Below are 24345 nucleotides of genomic sequence, written 5' to 3' on the forward strand. Positions count from 1 at the left end.
GGATTCATCACCTTCAAAGTCAGGCTTCAGAGCTCATCATAGCACTGAAACAGCTCTGGTGAAAGTCACTAATGATATTCTCATGGCCTCAGATAATGGACTTGTGTCTGTACTTGTCCTGTTAGATCTCAGTGCTGCATTTGATACAGTTGATCACAATATTCTCCTACATAGACTTCAGTAAACTGCAATGTGTGCTTCTGTGCTTTTTTGTTTCTCTTATTGTGGCACAGTTCTGTCTTCTCTAACCCCCAGTCGGTCGAGGCAGATTAGCGTTCACACTGAGCCTGTTTGTGCTGGAGGTTCTCCTCCCTGTTAAAAGGGGGTTTTCCTCTCCACTGTCGCTTTATGCATGCTCAGTATGAGGGATTGCTGCAAAGCCATGGAAAATTCAGACGACTCTCCCTGTGGCTCTACACTTCTCCAGGAGTGAATGCTGCTTGTTGGGACTTTAATGCAATCAAATGGGTTCCCTTATATAGGAAATATTTTGACCAATCTGTATAATCTGACCCAATCTGTGTAATCTGATTGAATTTGACATTGGAAAGTGCCTTGAGATGACATGTTTCATGAATTAGCTCTATATAAATAACATTTATTTGAATTGAATTGAAATGGAAAGCCCATTGTCCATTGCCAATCTGCCAAGAGGGGGCCACCCACCAGAACTCTCAGACTGGGCTAAGAGGACATTCATCAAAGAGGCAGCACATAGACCAAAGATAACCCTAAAAGAGCGTTGAGGATAGGAAATAGCGGCACCAAAAAAATCTCTTATTAGTACATTGACAAGCTGATGTTAGAGATCTTTATAGCATACAGAATCATGTACTAGAGAAACATTGTCTTGCATCGAGATCTCTTGAAGACTGGAATGCAAGAAGCCACATTAAGATTTTAAACACTTGTGCATGTAAAACATTTTTGAACAATCATAGGGTAGTCCCTGTTTGGCATCAGTCCATTGGCTTGATTAGTTCTTTTATCTAGCACTCTGCATATATGCTTAACAGAGTTATCTCCAATGGTCAGAGTAACCTAAAAGGAGGCATGTTATCTGTCAGTCAAAGAACCAGCTCTGCAGGACATTCATTCTTTGTGAGCTTTACAAAAACATATCTTCTAATCCACCACAGGAGCTCCAGAGGTCCACAGCAGAGAGTGGAATGTCTTTCCCTAGGACTATGATAAGCCGTATACTCCAGAAAGCTAGGCTTTATGAAAAAGTGGCCTGAAATTAGCCATTACTCTGTAGTAGAACTAAGAAGCCTAAAGGCATGTGGGCAACTCCCCAAATGTATGGAGGAAGGTGCTTTGATCAGATGAGACTAAAATTAAAATTTTCAGCCACCAAGGAAAACACTATGTCTGGGGCAAACCCTACACATCCCATCACCCCAAGAACACCATCCACCCACAGCATAATGCTTCCTCCACCGTGTTTTTTCTTGTGTTGATCTTTTTCAACACAGACTGGGAAGGTAGTACTACAGGGTACAAAGTAATGACATTAAGGGGTGAGCAGTTATGCACATGAAAGTTTTTTGTTATTCTGACGAATTTTTTGTTTGCTTCACAATAAAAATTAGAACTATTCATTAGGAAACGGGCTCCCTGCTGTAACTTAGAGCTGCACCCTTTAAAGGTACAATTGGGGAGAAAACGGCACTGCACACATCTAGAGAAATCCTACTTGATTTAGAAGAACAGTCTACTGTTGTATTGAAACACCGTCAACAAAGCTATATCAATATATTTTTCATCTTTATTACAGAACAATAACAATAATCCTAGATTTCTGTTTAATACAGTTGCCAAACTGACAGAGACATAGCTCTGTTGTTGCATCCATTTCCTTAGCTCTCATCAAAAATAACTTTATTCTATTCTTTAGAAATAAGATTGAATTTAATAAAAATATAACAATTGGCATGATTGATTCATGATTGCTGGACAAAGTAAAAAAAAAACTTGCCATTATTTTTGACCAAGACATATAATTTAAATCTCATATTAATCAGGTTTCCAGAGTTTCCTTTTTTCACCTCAGGAATATCGCCAAAATTTTAAATATTCTGTCCAGGGGTGATGCTGAAAAACTAGTCCATGCATTTGTTACTTCAAGGCTGGACTATTGTAATTCTTTACTATCAGGAAGTCCACAAAATGCAGTTCAAGGTCTTCAGCTGATCCAAAATGCTGCAGCAAGGGTTCTTATGAAAATAACAAGAGGGATCATATTTCTCCAATTGTAGCTTCCCTTCATTGGCTTCCTGTTAAATCAAGAATAGAATTTAAAATTATTCCTTCTCACGTATAAAGCCCTTAATAATCAAGCTCCATCATATGTAGAGCAGATTCCTGGATCAATGTGAGCTTCTGTGCTTTCTGTGTCTCTGCTCTGTCTTCTCTAAGCCCCAGTGAGTCGAGGCAGATGAGCGTTCACACTGAGCCTGGTTCTGGTTCTGCTGGAGGTTCTCCTCCCTGTTAAAGGGGAGTTTTCCTCTCCACTGTCGCTTCATGCATACTCGACATGAGGGATTGCTGCAAAGTCAACGACACAATGCCAGCGAAAGTCCACTGTGGCTCCATGTTCATCCAGGAGGAGTGAATGCTGGAAGCAACCTGCTGGGTTCCCTGAGAGAGAAAATGTTGAACCAATGTCTCTGGAGGATTTCATTTAATTGACTCTGGAAAGAGCCTTGAGATGATGTGTGCTGTGAATTGACGCTATATAAATAAAACTGATTTGAATTAAGAGGAAGTCCTTAAAAAGGAGCTTTTTAAATAAACAGATTTGAAACCAATACACATTCAAAAGGCATGTTTTGTAAGTTATCTGGTGCAAAATCTTAAACAATCCATTTTGATTCCACATTGTGAGGTAACAACAAGTAGAAAATAGCAAGGGGGTTAATACCTTTGCAAGGCTCGGAGCATTGCTTTCTCTTTAAAGTGTCTACAAGTCAATCAACGTTAAAAATTTGGGTTGTTTGTTTTTTTTTTTTTTGCTTGAGAGGAAATGTATTTTCTTAACCTTATAACTTTCACGCTGAGATTATGAGAATGATATTTAGTTACTGTATTATATGATATAGTGTTACATTATACAGAACTTGGTGCCCGTTGTTCCAGGCATAAAGTGCTCTGTCTCTAGGATTGTAGTCAAGCATGGACAAGTGGCTGTATTTATTGGTCAGGGGAATATCGATGTATTCGTAGGTGGAGGAGTTGGTGGAGTAGGCATAGTACACCTTTGTTCCTCCTGAATAACCATTAGTGACATACAATGTTCCACAGATCATGAAGGCCTCACCAGCACTGCGTTTTGGATGGTTGGTGGTCCAACTTCGGATGATTTGTAGAGTGTTCGGATTTAATTTGCTAAGAACAATATTACCGGCATTTTGATTGGTTGCATACACAGCCCAGAGCCCACCCTCATCCACCATGAGGTCGATGTCAGAGTGACCACCCCATGAGTAATGGTACATGTTGTTGTAACCGGCAAAGTCAAGCTGCCGGGAGCGACTGATAAGTGACGTGCTAAAGTCAAATTTGATGATTGTGTGACTCTGAAACTTATTGTAGTAAATGGATCCATTGTAAACCACTTGGCCAGTACCAGACCATGGATGAGGCAGGCGATGGGATGTGAAGTTATCCGTTGTCATGAAGTCATACATAGACTGGTACTCCCTGACAAAGCGATTGTTGTGATAACCATCCATGTACCAGACCTGTAAGGGAAGACAGCATACAAAACAATTGAACATGTTTAGATTCCTTTATTTTTCAGTGACAATGTTTTAAGTATTCTAACTTATTGCTCTCCTGTTTTTGTTCTTCAGCGCAGAACTACAAGTGCTGGTCATTTAATTAGATATCATAAAAAAGTAGATTTTTTTTTCAGTAACTTCATTCAAAAAGTGAATTTTGAATATTATATTAATTCATTACACACAGGGTGATATATATCAAGTGTTTATTTCTTTTATTTTGATGATTATAACTGAGAACTGATGAAAACCCCAAACTCTGTTTCTTAGGAAATTAGAATATTGTGAAAAGGTCCAAAATTCAAGCCACCTGGTGCCTCTCTAATTAGCCAATTAACTCAAAACAGCTGCAGAGGCCTTTAAATGGTCGCTCAGTCTAGTTCTGTAGGCGACCCAATCATATGGAGGACTGCTGACTCGGCACATTAATAGGGGAGATTCCCAACGAGTGGACTGCAGCTGGATCAGAGCTTCCAGAACCAGCAGACCTCGCCTTCCTGGTGTCAAGCCACTCTGAGACAAGAGACAGAAGTGTCTCGCCTGGACTAAAGACAAATGGACAGGACGCTGCTGAGTGGTCCACAGTTCTGTTCTCGGATGAAAGTAAATTCTGCATTTTCAATGCACCTGAAATATATCAGCCTGTGTCTAATATATGAATATAATATACAAGTTTCACGTTTTGAATGGAATACTGAAAGAAATCAAGTTTTTCATATTCTAATTATGACCAGCACCTATACTTAGACATAGCTCACAATATTTCAACAATTTATACATCATAATGTTCAGTTCATTCAGGACATTATTACTATATCTTTTGGTGTGTTTACTTTCATATTGTTCTAAATATTTAAGTTTTCCTTTCCATTGAAGATGAATGACGAATTCTTCAAAAAATGTGTGCTTTTTGACAGCTCACTATTTCAGCCTACTTTCAGCTAGAAATGTCTGATATTCAGAAGCCTCTCAGCTACCATTAAATGGTTCAGCTTTTTGATATCCTTTTGTTTTTCTAAAATCACAATTTAACTTTTATTCTGAATTTGTCAGCCTGCATCTTTCTACCTGTATATGATCCACAGTTGTCCATTGGGATTTTTTTTGTAGCCTCTGCTCTTCACCTGCATGTCGTCTAGTGCTCAAAAACAGCTTCATGCTATTGATGTATTAAATAAACTATAGGTCGGTACCCTCTGACTGCTCAGGTTATTCAAAAGATGATCTAAAGGTTTTGCTTTTTCAGAAGTATTCAGGACCAAGACAAGCTACTTTCCCATATACAGGGACATTTGTACTTTTGGGTTTTCATCTGGGTTCAGCTCCTCTTTTAATGAAGTTTTAACCGACTCAGCAACTGTTTCTTAATCAACTTTCTCTTCTTCAGCCCTTTTCAGCAAAAGGTAGTGCTCCCACTACCTTTTGGTTTTAGACTTCAAGAGATCTGTGCAGAAACAAGTAACTGCATATTTCACTGAAACAAAACCAATACTTTGAGCTGAAATTAATTTGCAGTGATACGAGAGACAGACATTCTGACAGAAACTGAAACTTGTTGCTGCTAAAGGTGCTCCTACAAGCAGGTGGATCATAATTGAGACTTTGTTTTTTTACTCACTGTATTTATATTTGTGGAAACTTCTTTTTTCAATCAACATTAACTTAGATAAAGTGAATATGAAATAGATACTATCCGTGTATAACTGACTTTTAGGTTGAAGCTTCATTTAAAAAGGCAAACCCAACTTTCTTTATTTCCAATGCTTAAAGATTTAGAGCTGGAAGATCTGTCCTTTGCTGTTTAGATGGTTGTTGTGGTGATGTTGACACTTACTCTGTCATCTCCAACTGGAGCCAGTGGATCTGTCATCCACGAACCAAATCTGGACCCAGATGTTTTCATTGTTATTGGTTCAGATATTCCTGTAAGTTTTCCACAAGCTGGAAAAGAACAAAACCAAACCAAATGAAGGCAGAACATACAGAAAATATGCAATAAGGATAAAAATGCTAAACTGAAAGTGAACATCAATATGACAGTAGATTTATTTGCTTTGGATGCCATTGAGTGGAAATCTGACTAATTTTACATGATGTAATTTTTTTATTTATATATTTTTGATGGCATGGTTTGTCTTTCTTCACATTTTGTCCTTATCTGTGAAATTTTGGTTTGAGTTACCAGATCTTTTGATGCCATAACATGCCCTTATATTAGCCAATCATTATTATTGGACAGGAAATCTTGGTGATCCCTGAAAATGCGTTCCTTACTAATTCTCGTTTGCAAGGTCATCCACCACGCAGCATTACGCATGAGTGTTTCTGACCGTTTACAGCAGTCAGTGTGATTGCCTCACACTTTGTCACGGTCTATCTATTAGTCTTTGGAACACATCACCCCGGTAATCATCATGGAGAGGAATGTGATGGTGGAAAACTCTGATGAAATGTGCAGACTTGTATTTAAGATTTAAGGTTTCTTAAGGGCATTTTTAGGTATTTGAAAAGTCTTATGGATAGTTATATGTCACCAGCGCAAGCACGAATTACACTGCAGTTTTGAATGCTTATGATCAAGTCAATCTATGATTATTCTGATATGGAGTGAAATTGAACATCTGAGAGGAATCATGCAGTTTGGCTGCAATTCACCAGTTTACCATGTGCATTGCGAGTTTCTCCCGTCTCCAAAATAAACGTAGACCTGAGTCAGAGTTGCTGAGAGAACCGCACATTTTCCCATGAAGGTTTTTTAAAGAAAAATCAGAAGATCAATGTGAATGACAATGTAAAATCTAAATATTGTTTTGAGCTAAAGAAATGTATCCATTGGGGCTACATGGATGCTCGGTATGAGTGATTGCTGCAAAGTCAACGGCACAATGCCAGCGACTGTCCACTGTGGCTCTACGCTCTTTCAGGAGAAGTGAATGCTGCAGGTTAATGACTCTGGGTTTTCTAGCCTCCTGAGACCCGAGCTTTTATTTGGAGTTATTTTTTTTTTTATTTCCAAGTTACATGGGATTGGTAGGACCTAATAAGTTTGATAACTAAACTCTGTCATGATACAACAAATAGTTTTTGAAAAAAATTATGTCCTCATATGAGGACAATTAAATTATCTTTGCATTAAAAATTTTCATTTGGAATTTGGAATTAGAAGATCTCAATTACTATACACACAAAATTTCAGCTTTCTACAATCTCCCAGCTTTTTTAAAAAAAGCTATGTGCCCATATGAGGACACTGGATCTGTATTCCCAAATGACACAATAAAGACACGATTGGGTGAAACATATAAAACCAGTTGAGGCATACAACAAAGAACTAATAAGAAGGGAGTATTTCAGGCAACTACGATGGCTATCCAACTGTATAGCAAAGTAGCAGAAAAATTCTGCAAAAAAGCAATCTGCATATCTAAAACACCCCTACTGGTCATCGGTGAAACTTTCAAAGGTGCAAACAGGTGTGTACCAAAATGTGTAAAATGCAAAAATGATAACCTTTCTTGGGGGGCCCTTTTCCTAATAAACTTGGCGTTACGGCAGCCATATGTTAACAGAGCAAGATCAGTGAAGTGCATCATCATACAAATTGTCCACTTCTTGATGCGACACACTTTCAGGTTACTCTTGAAGAACCAATTACGTGACATTGCATGACTGATGGCAAGAATTTGCAAAGCATTTGACCTGAACATCTTTGTTTGAGAATAATGAACACAAGATATCAAAATCAATGCACCAAACAAGTCATAGATCTCATAAACATAAATATTGAGAGATCTCCCAGTCTTAGCCAGTTACATTGCATTTGTGCAGTCAGCCAGTAGTTTCATCAGCTCCAAGTCTAAGTACTGCTCCATACAATCCTGTGGCTGCCAATCTCCTTGCTCATCTTTCAGTTTATCATCTGTACCCTGAAACTGAGCTAAGTTAGGAGTGAAAGGAGCAGACTTCCAGTGATCACCACGTTCAGCATTTCAAGGTTCCCTGGGTTCGGGTTCTGACTTTGTTTACGCCTGCGTTTATGTACTACATATCATGTATGTGGTAGTTCACGCCTTTTTCCACTGTCAATATCATCACTGCTGAAGTGATTAGCTTCTGTTGCATCAGGCAGTAAATAATCATCAGAATCCTCTTCAGGAAAATTAGGTGGATTCAGAGTCATCCAACGGTTGTTCTAAATGTAAGAGGTCCATATCAGTAATATGTTTGTCCACAAATGGATAATTTGCTTCTCCATCTGATAAATCTTTAACATCAGAGTTGTCTACAATTGCCATTAGCAGTTTTTTAAAATGTAAGTTTTCCTGTAATGATAAAATCAACCCTAAATTCAGATCAAAATCTATACCACAATTAGGTGGCTAATGTAACTTGCAAGATAATTATTTGGTTGAAAGATTTACTACTCACAAGAACTATTTACACTTGGGAATTATTATAAATATTTCCAGATTAATTAAATCAAAATATGTGACTAAATAAAACTTCCAATTACCATTTATATTTGTAAACTCTTCTAAATATTCCCAGGTTTATCCAACTACATGGCACAATCAATGACGAAATATAGCCCTGATGTCCTCAAATGTGTACTTCATCTTTATTGTGCTTTGCTTCAGTTGTAAAAAAAAAAATCTAATTTGCATGCCTTATGAATCTAAAGACGTGTGCATAGAAACACTGGTTTCAAGCATGAAATATAATTTAGATTATGTCCTTGGCCATTTTTCTTATGAGAGTTGTAGACGGTTTTTACTGGGTTCCCCACCATCTTGCTTCAATTCAAATGAGTGTAATATTGTCATCTTACCACTAGAGGAAGCTGGTAGTGTCTACTAATGAGGCCATTGGGTTAAAGTTGAAAAAAATTAAGTATATGGGGTAGAGAGGCAAAAATGCAATGTCCCCGGAGATGGACGCAGGGTCTCAGGTGACTCTGGGTTTTCTAGAGAGCAATTTTTTGACTAATGTGACTGCATAATTTGATTGAATCGACTTTGCAAGGTGCCTTGAGATGATGTGTGTTGTGAATTACACTATAGCAATAAAACCAAAATAAATTATTCTGTTTTTAGTCAAAAAAATAAATAAAATCACCTCCAGCCATTCACATTCTGGGATAATATGCACTTGCAAAACTGAATGACAGCAATTCCTCAGGTTATAATAACATTCCACAACTTCTATAGAACCTATAGTGTTGTAGTCAAAAGTACCAAAACATTAGTGAACTGTATGTGTTCATATTTGTGATTTCTTTGTGTCTCTTACCAAGCCTCTGCATGCATGCACGCAGACGGTTCTCTAGGTCCACCACCCGGGTGTGGAGTTCCTGGTAGTCCAGTCCTCCCAGTTGTTCCTGCAGCGATCCCAGCAGCTCTGTTACATTTGCTGCTTCCTCTTTAAACTGACGGACCAACAGAGCATCTGCCTTGTATGCCTCCAGAACTGGGATCAGAGGACGCAGCTCCTCCATCTTTGCTTTAATGGACTGAAAGATAGAGAATATGAATCTCAAATGACCAGTGTGATGAAAGTTCTATAAGGACTCTGGTCCACAGGGCCCTGAGTCTGGCCCTCAGACCCACAGTCCTGAAAGTTTTACCTGTCTCTGTAGACTGTGCAAAATCGCCCTTATTCACTTGATTGATTCACCTCCTTAGGAGGTCATCAAGTACAGCAAAGGCTTGTTCATGACGTTTTATTTAAAGCAGTGCTGTGTATGTTTTGACCCAATTATTGACTTTATTTGAGATATATGAAATGATTTTTTACGCCCGTTTACACTACACTTTTTTAACCGAGCCGAGACCAGTCCGAGCTCAGTAACCGAGACAACTCTTGTGTTTAAATGGTCAGCAGACTGAACTGAACCGCGCTAAACATAACCGGACCGCGATAACTGCAGACCAGTTCCTGAGGAGGTCTCGGCCTGTTTTTTTTATCCCGGTTATCTGATAACGAAGAGCGCATGAGCAGACCGCGTCATGCCCTTACAGTCAGCTGACTGTCCGCGGTTTTTCCGGCGTGTCTGGCTGCACGTCCCGATTCACACTCCATTCAGACAAATTTCAGACATTTATATTAATACTAGCTTCCTTACCGTGCCACACGGTTTCCAGAGATGATTCTGTTTAGCAGTGTGATGAACCTCAGCGTCTGTCGTTGTTTCCGGTGTCTGTAAATCCTTATTAGACGTTCGTTTGTCTCATCCACTTCCCAAAAGCCGACTCTCTCAAGTAAATTCACCAATGGTTGCCTTCTTCCCCTGACTCTCCGCAAACACCGAAATATCACAATATTAAGCATAAGATCTTGAATGTTACGGGCGCAGCGCTGTTTTGTTTTGCTGCTTCCGCCTTCAATCCCAGAGAGTAGCAGTACCGCAGATCGCCACTAGGGGGCGAGGAGCAACCAAGGAACCGTGATAGTGTGGTGTGTAAACGGCCTTCAGACACAAGCGTTATCTCGGTTACCGAGCCGGACTGGTCTCGGCTCGGTTAAAAAAGTGTAGTGTAAACAGGCCTTTTAAGGTCAATATACAGCAATTGCCATGTATCAATGCTCTGTGCAGGCTGCCCTTCTCAAAAACTCAACTATGTAACTTGAGGATAGGATCTGTCCCAAGTTACATAGACTTGTTTAGGCCATGTAACCTAGAGGGCCGCTTTAGGTCACATGACTAATACTAGGATGCCTTCTAGGTCACAACAAAGCGAAACAGATATTACACTTACCTGATCCGGCATATTTTTGGTTATCTGATTAGGATTAAATCTAGAGAGGTGAATGTGGCCTTGTCTTTACAAGTAACTTCATGACTTCTCAGTTTGCTGGTCCAAAGTGATCTACTCTCAGATTCCAAAACATGGAGGGAGACTGTTTCATTTTTATTGGTGCAAAACCTGCAAGTTACAGGTCTAGTGCCCCTAGTGGCTAAAGGTTACACGGTGAGGCTTTAAATCAGATGTTTTGAAATAGGGACAAAACAAAAGAATGCAGGGTAGTTCCACAGATGATTAGATTAGTTTGATGTGGGGCACTGCTGAGTGAATTTGTCAAGCGGTTCAAATTACATTATGCTAAATACCCAACCCTTGAAGGTGGCAACCCATAGGTTGACCATGGCATGTTTTGGATCATTGATTGTTTGTATATAAAACTCCTTCACAGGTCAGTCAGTGAGATGTTGAGGTGTTGGTACCTTGTACTGCCTTGCAATGTTGTTCTCATGTCCCTCCTCGACTTGTTTGAATTTGTTTTCAAGACTTCTTAGCTGCACCTCCATCTTCTCGACAAACTGCATGTCCCGCTGTGTCCGCTGGTCCAGAACCTCAATAGATTGACTCATGTTTTGAACCTGGATACCATAAAGTGAACACATAATAAACGGCATCATTCTGGTGTCTTTTACTGCCAACAGAAAACAGCAGTGTAGAGGCATGCACCCTGAGCTGGGTTCTTTGTTACAAATGATGCCGAAAGTGCATTTTAGTTATATTTTTTTATTCATGTAGAAATTAAAGGTCATGGTCTTAATTCAGCCTTTAATGCTACTTTTATCTGAGTAGACTTTAAACATTAAAGCAATGGTTCCTTTTAGCTGTGAGTGGTAATGACTTGATAAGAATCTATTTATTTATTTCTAATGTGTTCTGTCACAGCCCTTCAAGCATACGATATGAAATGAATGATTGCCTACCAACGTCAGTGGAGGGGGGGATGGGGAACCCCCTGAGAATGGCTTTGCCCTCCCTTTATACAGGCCCTCCTAAGCCCAGCTTTTTTGATGATTATAGATTTATATATTGTGGTTTATCTGATTCAAAGTCAGATCAAATTGTGGGTTTCATGTCTGCCCTGTGTGCTCTCATGTCGATCAAACTGGCCATGGATCTGCACCACACATTAAGTAGAAAAGAAGCAAATAAAATTGAATTGAATTCAGAGGAAGCCTTTTAAATGAGATTTGTTTTAAACTGAATTGAACTGAAAAATAATACACCTTCAAATGGTGTAAACTCAAACAATTTTAATTACAGGTTTTGAGGCAAGAAAATATTAAAAGAACCAGTGGGGGTAAATACTTTTGGAAGATACTGTGCTTTTCTCTCAAAGGTGTCTACAAGTCAGCCAAAGTAAGAGATTGTTGAAAATATTCAGTTTTTTTTTTGTTTTTTTTTTTGCTTGAGAGGAAATGTGTTTTCTTGTATGAGAACCATATTATAGCTAAGATAAGAATTCCTTTACACACACACACACACACACACAGTAACACACAATTACTGGCAATGAAATAATGATACAGAGGAGATTGTGATAATTTAAGTAGAATGAAGCATGAGAGCATCACAGAGCGAGCTCTGAGTGATTGATTCATGCAACAACAGTCACTCACATTGTTCACAAAAGGACTGCTATGTGACTTTTTCGACTTGGATATGAGTATTATAATAATAATAATACATTTTATTTCAAGCGCCTTTCAAAACACTCAAGGTCACTGTACATGTAAAAACAATAAATGGTAAAAGCAGTCGTCATAATTAAAAGAAACAACACAAATTACACAGAGGAAAGTAATATAAAATCATAATGAAAAGGCAATCTTGAACATGTGGGTTTTGAGTTTTGATTTGAACACGGGTAAAGACTCTGTATTGCAGATGTCAGGGGGGAGAGAATTCCAGAGTGTGGGCGCAGAACGTGAAAAAGCTCTGCTCCCCATGGTTTTAAGACGGGCTGAAGGAACAACTAAGTGAGTAGTAGAAGAAGATCTAAGTATGCGGGAGGGAGTAGAAATTTGAAGTAAATCAGAAAGGTATGGAGGGGAGAGATTGTGAATAACTTTAAAAGTAAGTAGGAGGATTTTGAACTGAATTCTATACTTGACAGGTAACCAGTGGAGCTGCTGCAGGACTGGGGTGATGTGATGAAAAGAGGGGGTTCTAGAAATGATGCGAGCTGCTGAGTTTTGTACTGCCTGAAGCTTGTGAATGGATTTTTGAGGAAGACCGAAAAGAAGAGAATTACAGTAATCAATGCGGGAAGTGACCAGACTATGAACAAGAGTGCAGGTGGAACCAGGGGAGAGAGAGGGGCGAAGGCGATTGATATTGCGTCAGTGAAAGTAAGCGGAGCGGGTAAGGTTGTTATTGTGAGAGGAGAAGGACATGGTGCTATCAAGGATGACACCCAGACTCTTGACCTGAGGTGAGGGGGAGATTATGGAGTTGTCAAATGAAAGGGCTTTGGCTAAAGTAGATTTTGTTCCCACTAAGAGGATTTCTGTCTTGTCATTATTCAATTTAAGAAAGTTGGAGGTGAACCAGGATTTTATTTCACACCTTAAAGACTATTTGCACACTTTAAGCTTCTCAGGACGGCGTTGGACAGATTCATTCATTAAATATAACTCTGGAAATATGATGTCTTGTTGTGTCTGCGTGTTATGTGCAATTTGTGTGCATCCACTAATGTACATCTGAGCATCTGTTTGTTTTAGTCTGTCTCAAAAAAATTCAGTATGGTAACATATGGTGACAAAAGGATTCTGGAGAATGCATTGAATTTAATTCCATTTAGTATTTAGGATTCTGTGAATTGTGTTTTATTGATTTTGGTCTCACATTTGTTATTTTAATACCACATAAACCTCTAAATGCAATACATTTTACCAGCAGTGATAGGAACAGCTTTTTTGAGTAACTGCTAAATCTCATTTGACCAAGCATGTGCTGTTGTACTAAAAGAGTATTCATATCATGAGGAGTCATATTACCTTCTCCAGCAATTGTCTGAGCTGTTTAGTTCGAGCATCTCTGGAGCAGACAGTCTGCTGCGGAGCCACAACAGTGCAGATACATCTGCCCTCAGAGTCCTGAGCTGAACTGTACACCTGCCAGCCCTCCTCAGGGGGTGAAGGACCCACCTACGAGCAAATAAACACCAGTATTAGGGAAATCTTTTAATTGGACAAACAAACATTCGTTATGACGGAATTCACTTCATGCCTTTGGGTTAGGGTGTTTCTTTTCTACTGAATCTAGACTTAAACTGAACAAAACGTACATTAGTATCAAAATAAATAGGAAGAAAATTGACATTTATGTAAACAAATAAAGTAATTACTGAAATATTATAGAGAAATGAAAACCAATCAGATCACATTTTTGTCCAATGAAAAGGCATGTTAGTTAGAAACCAGCCAAAGAGACTTAATTCTAGGGTTGTAAGAACTGAAGTATGTTTTTTGTTCAGCTTGAGGTTGAGCTTACAGTGGGGCAAAAAGTATTTAGTCAGCCACTGACTGTGCAAGTTATCCTACTTTGAAAAATCAGAGAGGTCTGTAATTTTCATCATACCTACATTTCAACTATGAGAGACAAAACGAGGGAAAAATCCAGGAAATCACTGTGTAGGATTTTTAAAGAACTCATCTGTAAATTATGGTGGAAAAATAAGTATTTGGCCAATAACAAAAGTTCAACTCAAAACTTTGTAGCATAAGCTTTGTTGGCAATGACAGAGGTCTTCAGCAGGCTTAAAATCTCACAATACATGACTCCGTTCATTCTTCCTTTAGATCAAATCAGTCGTCTTGTCCCCTTGGCAGAAACCAGCCCCAAAGCCCCAAACATTTCCACCCCCATGCTTCACAGTATGTAGGGTGTTCTAGGGATGCAACTCAGCTTTTCTTCTTCCTCCAAACATGACAAGTTGAGTTTGTGCCAAAAAGTTCAATGAACAAGGGTTACTTTTTTAGCGTTCAGGAAAGTCACAGATAACAGATAATGAGGAAGTACGGTCCTTATTGTGCAATGATGATTTCAGGCTTTGTTTACAGCAATGTGCATTTAGATATTCTGAGATGATAATGTGCACTAAGCCAGTGGTTCCCAAATTTTGGTGCCCGAGGCACACCAAAGCACAAGTAAAAATCTCAAGGCACATCTGTGGTGCAAAATGGCCTTTATAATACGTGTCATCACTCATATAATGTAAAATATCTGCAAATGTATATAATTTACTAATGCCAAATAAAATGAGACAGACAACTATATCACTCATGAAATATTTATTAACTACATCCATCAGCAGATCTGCCTACCCTGGCAGTGGAGATGCCGTATCTGCCACAATGGGTGCATAACACAACCCTGCCTATGAAAAATCTTAGCCAACAATCTCAAAGTGTAAAGAAGCTGAGAAATACAGCAATGAGGAGACACTGGGATACCAAGACTTTAAAAACACTTAAGGCTAAGTTGATTTTGGATATTTAGAATAAACCAAAAGGTTACTCTGGTCATATAAATATTCACAGTATGCTACCCTACGAGAACAACTGGATCACATACTCAATAACTCAAATATTGACATACTTGGCCCGTCAGAAACATGGCTCTCTGCTTCATCGGCAGAAGCTGGTGTTATTTCTCCAAATTATAGTGCATAGAAGGGACAGAGTCAAAGGAGGGGGGGGGGGTTACTATATGTAAAAGATTATTTGACTCTGAGCTCAGTGCACCAAATGAAGTGGACATTCAACATGTTTTTGTAAAAAAAATCCCTCTCTGCAGAAAAGTAATTTGCTTTGATCTGTCTCCCTCCCCCCCCCCCCCTCCCCCCAACCAAATTCAACTTCTGTGACCAGTTAAAGGTATTACTTACATATCGTACAGGACACAATAATACCAATGAAATTATCATTTTGGGAGATTTCAATATTAATTGGGATTGCAACAATGACCGAACAACACTTGCATGCATCGATTCCTTTAACTGCAAACGGCTGATTCAGCAACCTACAAGGAAACACTCAAACAAAAATAGATTTACTTTTTATTACTAGACCTCAAGAAATATCCAAACCTATCTTTTTTTTTTCTACGAAACTCACCCGGTCACGTTTCTACAATAACATTTCTAATTCCTTTATATGAATTCATACCCAAAAATCAAAAACAAAATGTGGCCATGGCTCTAATATCACTAAATTGAGAGTTAATTTTACCAGATGATGACTCTGAAGTTAGTTGAAGCCAATTTATTAAAACTATTAAAGATGTTATGACATCCCACTCCACTAGTAGGAGACACAAACGTAAGAAAAGGTGCGTCTACCACGGTTGAATAAAGACTGCATAGACTTAATGAAATCTATGAGACTTTTGGCAAAACCTCAATAAGCTGATTGGCCACAAGTAAAAAAAAATAACAATAAGAATATGGATCTTCAGAAAAACAATCCAATTGTTAGAGACCCCCTTACCATAGCAACAAATTTGAACAATTTCTTTATAAATTCTGTACAGGGGATTACACAGTGCTTCATACCATCTGCCTGTATTGAAAATACCACTGATCCGGACAAGTCAGTTTTCAGAATTACTGAAATACCAGACAATAAAATAGCCAAAATTATAAATAGCATTAAAAATTTAAAGGCACTTGACGCATATGGACTTTACACATAGGTATTAAACAAGTGTAAGGACGCTGAAGCGATCACTGCTGTATTAAATATGTCTTTCAGGAATTCGGTTGTTCCAACATCATGGAAGGTTGCAGCATTAACACCAGTTTTTAAATCAGGCTCTAAAACAGACAATACCAACTATCACCCAATCAGTACACTTCAAATAATATCCAAAAATAGCAGAAAAGTGGGTAGTTAAAGTCCTGACAGCCCATCTGGAGAACACTACCCCCTCAAAACTGGGCCAGTTTCTCTTTTTATTAATAACTTACCAAACATGTCTTACTGTTTCTTCCCAGATATATGCGGATGACACAGTAACTTATACTCTGCGTTGTCTTCTGTGCATGACTGGCTCACGGATTCTTGCCTGCAACTAATCACCAGAAATACTGTCTGTATGTACAGTATTTCTCAAAACACCACCTAGAGGTAACTCAGTCTAACATAATTATAAATGGCACGGAACTTGATGTAGTTTCAGGATTTAAATATCACATATAAATGCGATATTTAAGAAAAGTAGCACAAGTTATTAAATTTAACATCCAAAATGTTCGACATATTAGAAATAACCGAAACCTAAGTGCAGCTAAAATGTTCTTCTACTCTATGATCATATCCCACCTGGACTATTGCTTAACAAGCTTGTCCCACAACTCTAATATACTATAGAAAGTCTATGTACAAAAGCGGGAGATCGACAGGCGGATTGGTGCAGCGTCTGCTGTGAAGCGGGCGCTGTACCGATCCGTTGTGGTGAAGAGAGAGCTGAGCCAAAAGGCGAAGCTCTCAATTTACCGGTCGATCTACGTTCCTACCCTCATCTATGGTCATGAGCTTTGGGTTGTGACCGAAAGAACGAGATCCCGGATACAAGCGGCTGAAATGATTTTTCTCCGTAGTGTGTCTGGGCTCTCCCTTAGAGATAGGGTGAGGAGCTCAGTCATCCGGGGAGGACTCAGAGTAGAGCCGCTGCTCCTCCACGTCGAGAGGAGCCAGTTGAGGTGGCTCGGGCATCTGGTCAGGATGCCTCCTGGACGCCTCCCTGGTGAGGTGTTCCGGGCACGTCCCACCGGGAGGAGGCCCAGGGGAAGACCCAGGACACGCTGGAGGGACTATGTCTCTCTGCTTGCCTGGGAACGCCTTGGGATTCCTCCTGAGGAGCTGGCCCAAGTGGCCGGAGAGAGGGACGTCTGGACCTCCCTACTGAAGCTGCTACCCGGATAAGAGGAAGACGATGGATGGATGGAAGTTTATATACAAATGCACTGAAAATACTTGATAAAAAAAATCATCTCACCATCATTATAACATCCTAAAAAACTGATTCATTTCAAAAACTCATGTTTAAAAAGTGCTGCATTCTCTAGCACCCCTCCACTAAGCTAATTTCTTAACCGTAGCATCTGTACACAGAGGACAACGAGGATGTAATAATACCTCACAGGCGTACCACATTTGGGCAGACTTGTCAGCTAGAGGTGGGAAGCTATGGAACAGTCTTCCCCAACCATTAAGATAATGTCCCACATACAATTCCTTTAAAGTCCAATTGAAAAGCTGGCTCTGGTCAAATCAGAAATGCTCTGACTGGTAATGTAAACTATAACGTACAGTATTCAAATGGTTCTTTGGATGATTGGTCTCTTCCGAGTAGAATGTGTTTATGGATATGTAAGCATACTCAACTGTATAGGTGACTTTGTATAATAATTTATCATCATAATTATATTGTGCACTGCAGGTATGTATACCAGAAAGATGTGTTTTGGATAGACAGAATGCGCATATTTTTTTTAGACATGTATGGTGTAATATAGTTTTCTTTTTCCCTTACCCCAGGAACAACAGATTGAAATTAGCCTTTGGCTCCAATCTGATGTGTTTACATTCATGTTGCTATCATCATGTATGCTCATTAACATGCTGTGTTTCTTTCAAATAAATAAATACAAAAAAAATGTTCTCACAGCCGTTGGAGCAAGAACAAATTTCTCGCTTCTTGTGGAATGTGTTGCAGTCCTAACCAATTTCATGAATTTGCTATTTTTATTTCTTGCAGCAATTTTGCAGTCCAAGGTAAAGAATGCCGAAGCAATAAGTGGATAAGTCAAAATGTTTGGCTGCAATTCATCACACCGTCCCCCAGCATACGACAAGAATGGATGAACGGGCTGGGTTGGAATGCGCTGCGACCAGCAGGGGGCGAGTGTGAGGTGCCTCCTTTGCATTTAAAGAGACGGCACCAAAACAGAGGCAATTCAGAACAGAGGTAAAAGAGGAGCCTGTGGGGCAACAATAATGAGGAATTTAGACCAAAGTGTTGCAGTTCAACTTCATATAGACCACACCTGAATGATTTAAGTGTGAAAAGTATTTAAAACTGACCTTTGAGGTGCTCTTGTGGCACAATAGACTTGCCTTTGATGTTATAACATAACTTTTAAATAGCTAAATTTGTCATTTGTACTCTATTTATCTGGCTTTCAGATCAAAATAGATCAAAATAGGTATTTTCACTTCAAAAATCAACGGCACAATTTACCCCACATTGAGGAAGAGTTGTGCCACAAGACAACTTTTTTTTCAGAAAGCTGTATTTCTAAAATACTAAATCTCAGATCCTGAGTGATTGTCCCCAGGGATGCACCCCATCCTGAAATATATGTCCATCCATCCATTGTCTAACACGTCTATCCCTTGTGGTGTCGTGAATGGTGCTGGTGCCTATCTCCAGCTGTCAATGGGCAACAGGTACACCCTGGACAGGTCGCCAGTCTACCTGAAATATATGTACATATTTTAATTGGAAGCATGACTGTCATGGTCTTGCTTCAAAGTCACTTTAAGTCAGAACTGGCTCCACTCACCCCTATATCCCCTAACGAGTGGAGGACAGAAGAGCTTCTTAAAGAAGTTGTTACAGGTCTGTGAGGGCCAGACATCTTGCTTGTTTGTGGGTGAGCAAATACTTATTTTCCACCATAATTTACAAATACGTTCTTTAAAAATCCTATAATATGATTTCCTGCGGTTTTTCTGTCGCTATGATGGAAATTACAGACCTCTCTCATCTTTCTAAGTAGGAAAACTTGCACAATCAGTGGCAGATTAAATACTTTTTTGCCCCACTGTGTAAGTGTCCAAAGGAGATTATATCTACAACCTCGGACATAAGTGAAAAAAATCAAGAAAAGGAAACAAGAACAGACATCTGGGATCGTTTAAACCATGGGTCTGCAACCTGCGGCTCTGGAGCCGCCAGAGGCTCTTTGGACCTTCCACAGTGGTTCTTAATAACTTTTGGCTACAAATTGTATTTTTATTACGGTATTTAAATGTAATAATGATAATAAATGCAGGTTTTAGCAGTTTTTTCTTGGAATAATTGATTTTAATTTTCACAACAGAATGTTGCTAAAAGTGCCAGTAATATTTAATTTTTAAATCAATATTTTTTCATTATGTTGGAACTATTTTTTGTTTTACATCAGTATCCACAAATATCAACATCCCATCCCTCCTCTTTTTTTAAACCTCAAAATAGACATAAAAGGGCGTTTCTTTGACGATGACAACGTATTTCCTACAGCAGATCTTTATCAAAAATTAGAACTTGTCTTTTTTCAAAAGGCCAGGCAACATTTGTGGCTCTAAACGAGTTTTATTCAAGGGGACTGTAGGCAAAATGGCTCTTTAGACTGTAAACGTTGCAGGCCCCTGGTTTAAACAATGTCTGGAATGGACTGAAAGAGCTACCAGGAACCAGATCGTCCCCTGTTTCAGCTCCATTAGATCCTGAGCTACTAGGGCAAGGCTCACCACCAACTACTTCATTGGTACTGTGTCATTAAAATAACATTTTAAATGAAGCACACTTCATTGTCCGTCCGTCCGTCCGTTGTCTTCCGCTTATCCGGGGTCGGGTCGCGGGGGTAGCAGCTTCAGTAGGGAGGTCCAGACGTCCCTCTCCCCAGCCACTTGGGCCAGCTCCTCAGGAGGAATCCCAAGGCGTTCCCAGGCCAGCAGAGAGACATAGTCCCTCCAGCATGTCCTGGGTCTTCCCCTGGGCCTCCTCCCGGTGGGACGTGCCCGGAACACCTCACCAGGGAGGCGTCCAGGAGGCATCCTGACCAGATGCCCGAGCCACCTCAACTGGCTCCTCTCGACGTGGAGGAGCAGCGGCTCTACTCTGAGTCCTCCCCGGATGACTGAGCTCCTCACCCTATCTCTAAGGGAGAGCCCAGACACACTACGGAGAAAACTCATTTCAGCCGCTTGTATCCGGGATCTCGTTCTTTCGGTCACGACCCAAAGCTCGTGACCATAGATGAGGGTAGGAACGTAGATCGACCGGTAAATCGAGAGCTTCGCCTTTTGGCTCAGCTCTCTCTTCACCACAACGGATCGGTACAGCACACTTCATTGTTTTGCTATTTTATGAACAGGCCTGAGGTCCTGGGTGCTGGTGCCCACGGGCAGCATGTTGGTGACCCCTGTACCACGGTGTTTTACTGGGCCAACAGCTGAACATTGTCTTTGTGTTAATATTAACAGGTCTCTCAGGTAAATGAGAACTCATGTCTCAGGGAGACCTGCTCTATAAATAAAGGTTTAATTTTTTTTCTAAATGACAAAAGGTGCTCTAGTCTTTTGAGTTGCATGCCTGACTGAAAGCCTAATTTTTCACGGATAACAAAGCCCGGCTTTTTTTTTTTTTTTTTTTTTTTTTTGGTGAATTAATTTAACAGTTTCAAATTTTTCTTCAGATTTCTTCTTCTCATATCCCCTCTTCAGCTAATAGAGTTTGACCATGTTTAGGCTTTTAGTAGCGTTGCTGCTTTGTGGTATCATGGTGGTTATCCCCCAATAACACAAAATAGTGAAGGAAATACTGAAATTATTTAAAATAACAGTTTCTATCTTTCCTTCTGTGTTGTCAACTCCAGACTTCAGATTCCTGGACAACTGAATCCAAAGAAAGTCCAAAATTATCAATAGCCTCTTCAGCTTCTCTTTTAAACAGTGAAAATTATCCAAGTTAGAGAGCAGCTAACCAAAGCCACTGTTGAATGGACTGAAGTACTCTTAAAAAATAAGGAATAAAGTTTTTAGAGAGACTAAAGAACAACATGACTTCAACTTAATTAAAGCAAAGACTGCACCTAACAGAACTTGAACTAATTGAAAAAAACGCAAAAAGTTCAAAGTCTAAGATAGAGTCCTCCATGTTGCGTATTTGAAACCATTGTCCTGCATGGATCCCTCCTCCTACACGTTCTGTTGTTTTGTTTTGATCGTTCTTGTTTTAGAAAGCTACTCTTATATGTAATGTTTCTGTTTGTTTGATGTTTTTTCTTAATCTACACTTTTTGTTCAAATTGAGCTGTTTTGCTTGTAAAGCACTTTATGCAGCTAGAGCTGTTGGAAATGTGCTGTATAAAAAATATGATCTTGACCTCCGACACAAAAGGTGTCAGGTTCTGCAGATTCTGGGAACACCCTTTTCGTTTAGATTAGATATGGTGAACCAGGTAAATTTTTGAAAGTATCTGCACAGAAACAGACCCACGTTCTCTGTGAGACGTGGAAAGGGCAGGAAATCTTTTCCAAAGCCTCTTTCCAGAAATGTGCTGCCCTCTGCTGGCTGAACGGTGTGGTTGCGTGTACGTGTGTGAGTGCAACTAATCAGGAAACATGTTCTTTCACAAGAACCAAAACAAGTGTTTAAAAAAAACATTACTCTCCAAAATAAATAATGACATTTTTCTGATTTCTGACTTAAAGACCCTTTGAAATTCAGAGACTTTTATTTCTCTTTTATTTTTTTTATTTCTCTCCTGGATCATCATCATTGGGCTCTATCGCTTTGGACCAAGTGACAGCAAACAGTGAGCAGTTCTGAGTGGGCCAGAGAACTGAAGGATGGCTTGATAATAAAAATGTGTGAAAATCTGATAATGTGTTAGAGATGTGTTAAAACTCACACCGTTGGAGGGGTTTGTTCCGTTTCTGTCCTGCTTGGATAAAATTAGAAACTGCAGACTTACTGTAATCTTCTTTCTTTTTGTCTTTCATTTTTTGCATTTAAAAAAAACATTAGTTATTTGTGTATATATTGCTCTTTTGTCCAACAAGCGATAATTTCTTTGGTTTATATGTTCAGTTTGATAATCAGAATAAAATTAAACTAGATGGTCGTGAAATGACATTTTTCCATCTTTTCCTCGTGAGTGGCTGAATATTAGCATTTGTGCATATAAACCATGGGGGCCTTAATTTATTTCTGTAATTTTTAGTAATCTGATCAAAATGCAGATTGACACATTTCTAACCCACGGACTGCTGATTGTTGGAGTAATGTTTGATGTGCGAAATAAAAGTTTGTTTAGTTTTTGTGATTGAAAATTAGACCAAATAATCTGCAACTTTAGTCATTTCTAAATTTAAAATCAGTTTAATTTTAGAACTGCGTTAAACAAGCAGGAGCTAAAAACACAAACACTGTTGATGAGAAAAGACAGAACATAAAGAGAACAGAGGAACACAGAGAGCAGACCAAACGAACCAAAATGGATCAGAGAACAGGAATAAATCGACAAGGCGGAGAACATTAAAGGATGATTTATGTTACCAGAGTGAAGTGAGAGCCGATCAGCAGCAGCTGCAGAAAAACATTCAGCAGATTCTCTTCCGATTCCATCTGTTCCTCCTAAAAACACAGACTGGCATCCAGCACTATCCGCCTGCTATTAACCACTGATCTGCCCAGTGATCCAGTTATGTGGTTACCAGTTCACCTACTGTCCACCTGTCCTTTCGCTCCCGTCTTCTTCTTCTTCTTCCTCCCTCTCCTCCGTCTCCTCTGATGCAACGCCAAAAACCAGCCGAGTGGAAACCAGATCCTCCCGCCCAGAGAGGGGGTTGGGTGATGTCAGAGAAGGGCTGCTGAACCGATCTGTGGAGGAGGAGGAGGAGAAAAAGGAGAACCAGCAGGAGGAGGTGGAGGAGGTTTCCGTGGTGCTGGCTGCTCTAAGATCTGTAGATTGCGAGTGCCAAGTGTCCTGCAGAAAATGTTGTACGTCTGAACCCTTTCACTTTCAAATAACAAAAAACATCAAATATAAATAAAGATGAAAATTTTGGAGCAGTTGGATGACCAATATTTTAATCATCTGGTGAGTTGTCATCTCTTCTTACAAATAATAACTTGTCTGTCAATCCCACCACACCATTGCACATCACACTGAGAGCTCTCCGACTTATTATCTCACTAAAAAAATAATGGGATTTTATGAGTAGTAACTGTGGGATATAGTAGAATTAGGTCATTTGTGCATTTGATCGGGCAAATCTCCAAAGATCAAAGTCCCCCATAAAGCTTTACACAGACATTCACAATGGAAAACATGTAGCAGAGCTTGTCCTGCCTGCTGCAATCTCTCGGCGCTGGTGTTCTGATCTTGTCAGACCCAGAGCTGTCTGTCACCAAGTGAAGCAAAAGTGTTCATCTATAACTACAACCTGCAAAGCACAGAGCTTCATTAATGAAGCAGGAAAACAGAAACAATTCTTTGAGACAGCAAAGAGGACATTTTCTAATCCAAATGACTCCGCAGAGCCTGTCCTGACAGACAGGAAACAAGCTGCTGTTGCTGTAAAATTGCTCCCTGACCACAGATCTTTGGCAGACCCAAATGCGTGTTTAATTCAATTTAACTTTATTTATAAAGCGGCAATTCTTTACAAAGTTGATTCCATCAGATCCTCCAGGTTGGTCAAAATTTTTTCCTCTCTAAGGAAACCCAGCAGGTTGCATCAAGTCTCTCCAAGCAGCATTCACTCCTCCTGAGAGAGCGTAGAGCCACAGTGGACAGTCGTCTGCATTGTTGATGTATTTGCAGCAATCCCTCATACTGAGCATGCATGAAGCGACAGTGGAGAGGAAAACTCCCCTTTAACAGGGAGGAGAACCTCCAGCAGAACCAGAACCAGGCTCAGTGTGAACGCTCATCTGCCTCGACCCACTGGGGCTTAGAGAAGACAGAGCAGAGACACAGA

General features: G+C 39.7%; 1 protein-coding gene across 1 annotated transcript; it reads right to left on the bottom strand.

Moving 5' to 3' along the window:
• Window positions 1-2584: 2584 nt before the first annotated feature.
• LOC105917143 (noelin) lies at window positions 2585-23192 on the bottom strand. The gene is made up of 6 exons (XM_012851861.3): window positions 22919-23192; window positions 13582-13731; window positions 11005-11160; window positions 9072-9291; window positions 5617-5723; window positions 2585-3743 (listed from the first exon to the last, which is right to left on the bottom strand). The coding sequence occupies exons 1-6, from the start codon at window positions 22985-22987 to the stop codon at window positions 3081-3083; spliced, it is 1365 nt and encodes a 454-aa protein (XP_012707315.2). The 5' UTR covers window positions 22988-23192; the 3' UTR covers window positions 2585-3080.
• Between the last annotated feature and the right edge of the window lie 1153 nt (window positions 23193-24345).

Source organism: Fundulus heteroclitus, chromosome 12, assembly GCF_011125445.2.
Source record: "Fundulus heteroclitus isolate FHET01 chromosome 12, MU-UCD_Fhet_4.1, whole genome shotgun sequence".
Classification (NCBI taxonomy): domain Eukaryota; kingdom Metazoa; phylum Chordata; class Actinopteri; order Cyprinodontiformes; family Fundulidae; genus Fundulus; species Fundulus heteroclitus.

What these genes read in the sequence shown, in the direction of transcription:
- LOC105917143 (XM_012851861.3), bottom strand. Translation starts at nt 22,987, where the DNA reads ATGGAATCGGAAGAGAATCTGCTGAATGTTTTTCTGCAGCTGCTGCTG. An exon ending in TCAGACAATTGCTGGAGAAG is followed by an intron (nt 11,161 to 13,581) that starts GTAATATGACTC and finishes TATGGTATCCAG; the next exon opens with GTTCAAAACATGAGTCAATC. An exon ending in CTCCAGTTGGAGATGACAGA is followed by an intron (nt 3,744 to 5,616) that starts GTAAGTGTCAAC and finishes CTTCCCTTACAG; the next exon opens with GTCTGGTACATGGATGGTTA.